At 35.7% G+C, this 7495-nt stretch overlaps 2 protein-coding genes across 4 annotated transcripts in view; one reads left to right on the forward strand and one right to left on the reverse strand.

The window, feature by feature from the left end:
- Positions 1-7495, reverse strand: part of THTPA (thiamine triphosphatase) — a 62178-nt gene that overhangs the window by 36736 nt on the left and 17947 nt on the right. The window lies entirely within an intron of this gene.
- Positions 1-7495, forward strand: part of ZFHX2 (zinc finger homeobox 2) — a 50651-nt gene that overhangs the window by 26259 nt on the left and 16897 nt on the right. Inside the window, exon 7 of the mRNA XM_072415101.1 lies at positions 6871-7071. Coding sequence (XP_072271202.1) covers positions 6871-7071 — 201 coding nt within the window. The remainder of the gene's footprint in view (positions 1-6870; positions 7072-7495) is intronic.

The following is a 7495-nucleotide window of genomic DNA, read 5'->3' on the forward strand; positions in this document are numbered from 1 at the left end:
AATATAATCAATATGTGAACATAGCTATTCTTTGTTTATTACTATCCTGCTTCTATTGAATATAATCATAGCTTGGATGTTTGAGGGAATGTGTCAGAAATTTGGCACTTCCATTGCCAACTTTATTTATATCTTGCTACCTCTCTGTATAATTCACATTAAATTCACCAACAGCTATGTACTGCTTAGAATCTACTCTAGCAATCTAGAAGACCTATTTGGACTTTTATTCTAAGTAAATTGAAATTTAATTAGAATGTGACATGTGTGTGCCCAGTTTTTCAAATATACTTCCAAGCCTAGGTAAACAAACCAACTATTTGATACTATCTTTGTTTATCAGAAATTGGTTGCATGTCCCAAAACATTGCACAGTAGTGTGCAATATTCTGCCCTTCCAATCTCATCAATTTCTGAGGTAAAATCAGAAAGTGATTTGTCGGATGTGCAGGATCGTTTGTATACATGGTAAAACATCTTACTTAGAGATTTACCAACATGCCCAAACACTTCACAACCAATCAGCAAAAAGTTATTGGTAACAAACACATAACAGTACATTGTCCTTTAATTGACTTGAGATCTAATTGTATTTTAATTTATAAAACATATCAGTTAATGTGTACCCAGCTTAGGTTTTTGGAACCATGTACTTTACTCTGGGCCTTTTAAAATTACAATGTATATTACATCCCAACATTCAGCTAATTTTAGATTTTAAGTTTTACCTGCAGTAATAAAAAAAAGAAATAGTAATATATCAAGCAGAGAGAAAGATAGGTCCACAAAACATACATCTGGAGTCAGGCCTTTAAAACTCATATTTGTGAAGACTTGTAAAACTTGGCTGCAATGGTTAGCTTACAACTAATATCATTACAATTGATTCTGCTCTGGATAATGGCCACTGTAGAACAAAAATAAAAATCTGCTGCTATGGAGTGACACAGACAGTTCATATTTCAGACACTTTATGAGACATATTAACTGGTTGGTTTCTGCTAAATGACACATTATTAACTAATGTATTTTAGGAATATTAAACTTTAGTTATCAAAGACAATATTTGACTGACTCTTCCATTAAGGTGAACTAACTCTAAAAATTCATGATCCGCTTGCATTTCTAATGTTCCTAATATTAATAACTTTTTCCTGTATGTCCAAAATTACCTATGTTCTATAAAACAAACTTTTGCGACTGGAAAAAACAGTGGGAATTGTTCAGTTTAACATGCTCATGAATATGCTGACAATACATATTGATTCCATGTACCTTGTTTATGTGCTGTGTGTGTACACAAATGCAGGAAGGCCGCCCTTCTTTAATTGTGTGATTAAAAGCAACGACTTTTACTAAACAGTACTATTTTGAGTACTTTTTCCAAGCACAGCCATTAGGCATGGTGCATCAAACTATAATAAAGGAGATATTTTATTATAGGAGATACACTAAAGTGCTTAATGCTTTGCCTTTAAAACAAAAGCATTATCCCTGGGTAAGTGATATATATCACAACAGTGATATTAAACAGTGAAGTGCAGTAATTCATAGCAACCAGGGGCAGAGCTACCATTTGTGAAGATTGTGCAGCTACACACTGGGACTGGGGACAAAACCTTTAAATTTCCGCTATTGTTGGAACCCATTCTGTTGGTCTTCTCACTTTTAAGGCAATTAGGATGTAGAAGCCTAATCTGGGCTCCTGGCTTGTTATGTTTTCATATTTTTCCTGACCATTACAGAGACGGACTATCTATCTATCTATCTATCTATCTATTTGAATTATTAATCAAATTTTATTAGGGCAACAGTTAAATGGGGGTCTCGAATTTGTTGTTGCACAGGAGTCCTAATATTACCGTGGGTGGAAGTGGCTTGGCAGCACAGAAGTCCCAGGTTTGAATCTCAGCCAGGATACTATCTGCATTAGGTTTTATATCCTTCCTGTGTTTGCACAGATTTCCCCCACATCCCATAAGTTTAATTAACCTCTTTTTAAAAATTGTCCTTAGACTGTGTAAGGCTGCGTACACAAGTGCAATAATTGTCGCTGGAAACGAACGACCCACGGAGGATCATTCTATAATTGTTAACAAAAGAAGTGCACAACAACTTGTCAACGACGCCAACGAACGAGGAATCTTGTTGGAAAAGAGTGGTGGTCCCTGCCAATCTGATTGGGTGATGACCGTTCGTAACCTATTGTGTGTACGGTCGTTCAGTGATCTTGGATTGTTCTGTGACTTTCTCCTGCACATGTCACTTCCTGCATCCTTCGAACCATTGGTCACAAACAATCATTTTAATTATCTTATCTAGTGTGTACATTATTGGTGGATTATATTTGAAAGAATGTATCATTACGGAATTGTGCACAAAACGATCGTTTAAAATAATTGGGAATAATCGTTGATCCTTCGTTTTCAAACGATAATTATTGCACGTGTGTACCTAGCCTAATTACATGAATATAGTAGGAGATTGTAAGCCCCTCTAAAGGGACAGTTAGTGTCATATTATAATAATAAACATAATATTTCTGCATTATATGAATACTAATAATAATATGTGTTTAAAATAGTATAATTGATAGCTAATGAAAAATAGGATTTCTACTTATAACTTTTAAGGTATTGGTATGTTTTGTTAGAATCTGTTTGCTCATAGCCTAAAGCCCTAAAAACCACCTTGATAAAATGACATTATTTAATTTCTTTTTCCCAAGCCACCCTCACTATAGTTACATATTTGTTCTTCTAGGTATAGATACAAATGTTATTTCTACATAAGCATAACATTTACTTTGTAACTATAGGTTTGCTTCCTTGAGTTGCACTTATTGTAATTATCACAGGATGGAAGCAGATTCAGAGTAGGTGCTGGTCATGCACACAGTTAGATTGAACTTGTAATAATGTAAAATGCACTGACTAGTCCCAGCATGCTCAGTCTTTACCTCTGTCACATGTTCTGCATTACCAGGAGTTGCAGGAAGTGATCTTTCCCAGGGAGGGGGGTGGACAGCTGAGGGTTAAACACAGGCCCAAGTCTGTAACACCCAGCAGGGGAGGAGATAGAAAGGGGAGAGGATTTGTTTACCAGCTAGGCCTAAGAAGAGAAGAACGAGAGAGCGAGAAAGAATTTTAATTAAAGATAAAAAAATAGATATTTGAAGTGTGCAGAAAGTAACTGAGCCTTGTTACAGGAAGGTCATCAGCGTGCTTGATTTAGTGTTCGGTACAGTGAGGGGGTGAGTAAAAGAGTGAGGATGGAAAGGAGTGAGAAGAGAGAGGAATAGTTGGAGAGAAGTATAGGCTGGGAAAGACACAGACAGTCCTGAGGAGTGAAGAAGAGAGTATAGAAGTATAGAAGTGAGTGCAGTAAGAGGACAGGATACAACGTGTAAGGGGCTACCGGGGGCTTCCTGGAGAATTCTTAGGGAGACACCAGGCCACCACCCAGTAAAAGTTGGTGGGTAGAAGTGCTAAGCTGAAGGGCAATATTGGTGTGAGGACTGGTAGAGGAGCTTGTGAGAGTGGGAAGTGTCATCTCCTCCTGGATGGATATGGAAGATGTTCTATTTATGTTCAGAACGGTAAGTGACAATAAACAGATGGATATACGGAGAGAGGAGAATCTGTGCAACTCATGTGTGTAGAACTAATAAGGAAGTGCCTTGTCCAAATATTGATTATATGCAGAATATACAAGCTAACATGGTACTTACACTTCCTCAATATGTTACTTTACACACACACATATAGCATTCATAAGCCAATAGCATACTAAAAGTTACATCAGAGGGTCTGGCCCGCCTGGCCTGCAGACCATGCTGTCACAAGTTACGTGTTCACTCCATGGTCTGTTAGACCTCATTCACATCTGTTTTTTTATAACAAAATACAAGAGTGCTAATCGCACCTCAGCATTTGCCCTGCAGTGTGGTAATGAATGCTGTGCATTTAATGGCATTAAAGGCGGAGATGACGTCTCCATGGTGGCTCTTTAAATTCAGTAGCCCAGTGGGCCTAGAAGTTTATATACATTGCCATGTGTTTGTGTTCATCATGTGGTAGATACATTGTGACCTGCATATGACAGAAGTCAATGACTGCTACTTGTTTTAGAATGCAGTAACTCCTTCATGGCCAGAAATCATTGATGCCTAGATGCTCAGGCCTAATTTAGCAATTTCAGCTTGCCTCAGTTTATTACTTAATTTGCTTACATAACTATTTTTTTTTTATATATTTGTTCAACTGTTTAAAATTGAACTGCACTTTCTGGAGTTCTCAGTACAGTGTCAAATATGCAACAATTTAACATCTGTTTTACATTTGTAAATAAATGTAATTTTTTTTTTTTTTGTTTGTTTTTTTTTTTTAATAGTTCATAAGTACACTATAAATTTGTTGGCATCTGATGCAGCCTGAAGTTGGCAGCATTCATCTGTAGGCTAAAGGTTATTTTTCTTTTTCAATGAAGCCTCCAGCCTCCATGTCACCATGAGTTCCTAGCTCCCATAGTGATCACATGATCAGGAACCACACAGATTGATTCCCTGTTGTCACAGGGACCCAAGCTGGGGACATTGTCAACTTGTTCATCTTTATTCACACATTTACATTTAGATTGTTTATATCCAGCTATGCTTTTTATTCCCTCAAACATTATTAGTAATATTATATAAATATAAACATATAAACACACACAAATACACACATATATATATATATATATATATATTAATCATAGTACATTATAGTCATCAGTGGCAGACACAAATACTTGGTAATCGGTTTGCTGTTAATGGAATAAAGTTGTTCACTAGAATACAGAACATCCCTCTATATACATCATCTACCAGCGTGCACCACCCTATTCTCAGGAAGCCAAAACACATAATGGAATATAATAGTTGCTAATCACATAGGCAGGCATTTATTATTAATATCTTTTAAACTGTGTGTTATGTACACAAATATTATAGATCAGAAATGAGATGTGGGTGCGGCTTATATTTTACAATTGTGTGTTGTATTTTGTAATGATGTTCTCCTATGTTAATCCACTGGCTTCAGTAAATTGTCCCTGAACAGTACAAATGTACGGGTCTGCCAGAACAAATGTTAAATTTATGTCATACTAGACTACATTTGCCTAACTAAGTCAATATTTTAAGGGGAACCTGTCTGGATTATAATAATGTTGGCTAGTTCTCTTAAATGCAAACTTAGTCTTCGCTTATGTTTTTGCTTCACTACTTAGAAAGCTGAACAATTATGCAGGTTAGCAGTCCTAAATTTGCTGACTTTCCTTGTTGCAGGAAAGCTAGTTGGATTTGGTAGTAAGTTAAGTATTATCCCAGATAGGCAACTTGAAGAAGGTGGTGATTTAATAAAGGAACAGAAGGTGAAGTTGACCTTTAAGGTTCTGTTTTATAATTGACATTTATTTTTGGTATAAAATAGGAACTAGAGTTCCTAGGCAGGGAAAACATTGCACAGATTTTCGCATGAGAAAAGACCCCCTACTTTCTTCTTTTCTATTTTATATAGCAGTGAATCTGACATCCCATCATTGAAACCTGCCATTGAAACACATGGGCCTGGAAGATTCACCACCATGTTTCAGAAAATAAAACCAATGAAAACCAGATTTACTGGTTTATAAATAGACCACTATATGTGCAGTGCTGACCATGGCGTCAGCCTAAATGTGGCAGACGTGCAGGCCTAAAAGTCCAGATAAGCTTCAAATGATTAAATATTCTAAAAGTATTTCCACAATACAGCCAAATAAATCTGACTTGAGTAAGAACCAGCATCAGCTCTATGATCATTCATATACTTTAGCTGATGCTGTAATTTACATACATGCATTTTCTTTCAATTTCTCTGAATCAAGCAAATTTTAGGCATCCTAATTTAGCACGGTGGGAAATGCACTTGTTCTATCTTGCTCTGCTAAATGCTAGATTGTATTTAGGTGCCTTAATGATGCAAACAGCATACATCACCGACTTGTTTAAAATACAGTCTACTTTGTTCTTAATAAGCTATCTTGTTAGTTTATAAATATAAAAATGTTCCCCAGTTGAACATTGATGACAGTAGCAGTGAGTATTTCTGTCTTAATAGTCAAGCTACTTTTCTTGGTTAGGTTTCACTTATTTTGATTGGTATTCTCCTCTCTCAGCAGTCAGGACAGATGTAATCAGACATATGCTGTACATGGCCCCAGCCACTTCTTGCTTTTTCAAAGAACTAGCTTGAGCTACAATATCTGATCTGGTTGTGGATAGATTAGAAATGTTGATAGATATCAATCAACGGTACAAAAACTGTATAGTTGTATAGGGTGTAAGAATAGTAAAGAACATCCAAGCTGTTTTTTGGTTTTATATAGAGAAATTTAAGGATCCCTATTGATTGTTTGATTGGTTTCATTGGTTGAGCACAAAATTGCTTGTGTTTACTAGGCCTATCATGTAGATGGCCTGTCTAGAGAACTTTTGATGGCAAAACAGTGGCATATATGAGGGTATGTTGCAAATCCTTTTGTAAATAAGCCCTATTTTTTATTTTGTATAGCAACCTAATGCACATGGCACTTGCTTTGAAAATTCCTCATCACAATCATCCTCTTCGGTATCTTTGCAGTTTTTCTGTGGTTTTCTTCTTCACTTTGCCACTATTTTCTTTAATTTTTGTACCTAGTACTCAACCATAATATCTGACTTAATTCTTTGCATTTGCTGCACCAGTTTTTAGTTGTATACTGTTTTTATCCATGATAACATTTTCAAGACATGAAATCAATTACTTTTACAAATAATAATATAATGTATCTTTGACATTTGTTTAGGTATTCTGCTGCCCTTTCTGTGCTTATGTTAGCCCTTCTGAAGAAAAAGTTCATAGTCACGCTGTGTCTCAGCATGCATTGCAGCCAACTTTTCGGTGCCCATTGTGTCAAGAACAGCTGACAGGAACCAGTAATCTAAAGGCACACCTGGGACATGGACATAATGTGGTGTCAGAATGTGTGGAAAAACTGCTGCAGGTGGTAAGTTAAAAAAAAAAAAAGCTGAATGAAAAAATGTACAAATATGTTCACAAATTAATTAACATTTGAATACCTGTTTATTTTCTTTATATAGTTAGGATGATGGACATCCCTGTTATGTTATGTTATTCGTCCACAGAATAACTGAATTCTGAAATTTAAATTTTGCAGCACCCACTATTTGATAAATCAATATATTTTTTGCACATATATTATTTCTCTTTTTATTTAATGAATAACAGTCCCTACTATGCCCTAACAAAGTGTATTAAACACTAATACACAGAGAGGCACTAGGATAAATTTAGTTGAAACCCATCAAAGCTTTTTTTTAGCTTGCAAACATGGAATAGGCATCTTCAGACAGCAACCAATATATATATATATATATATATATATATATATATATATATATGCCATTCAA

The sequence above is a fragment of the Pyxicephalus adspersus genome, chromosome 6, assembly GCF_032062135.1.
Source record: "Pyxicephalus adspersus chromosome 6, UCB_Pads_2.0, whole genome shotgun sequence".
NCBI classification, from domain to species: Eukaryota; Metazoa; Chordata; class Amphibia; order Anura; family Pyxicephalidae; genus Pyxicephalus; species Pyxicephalus adspersus.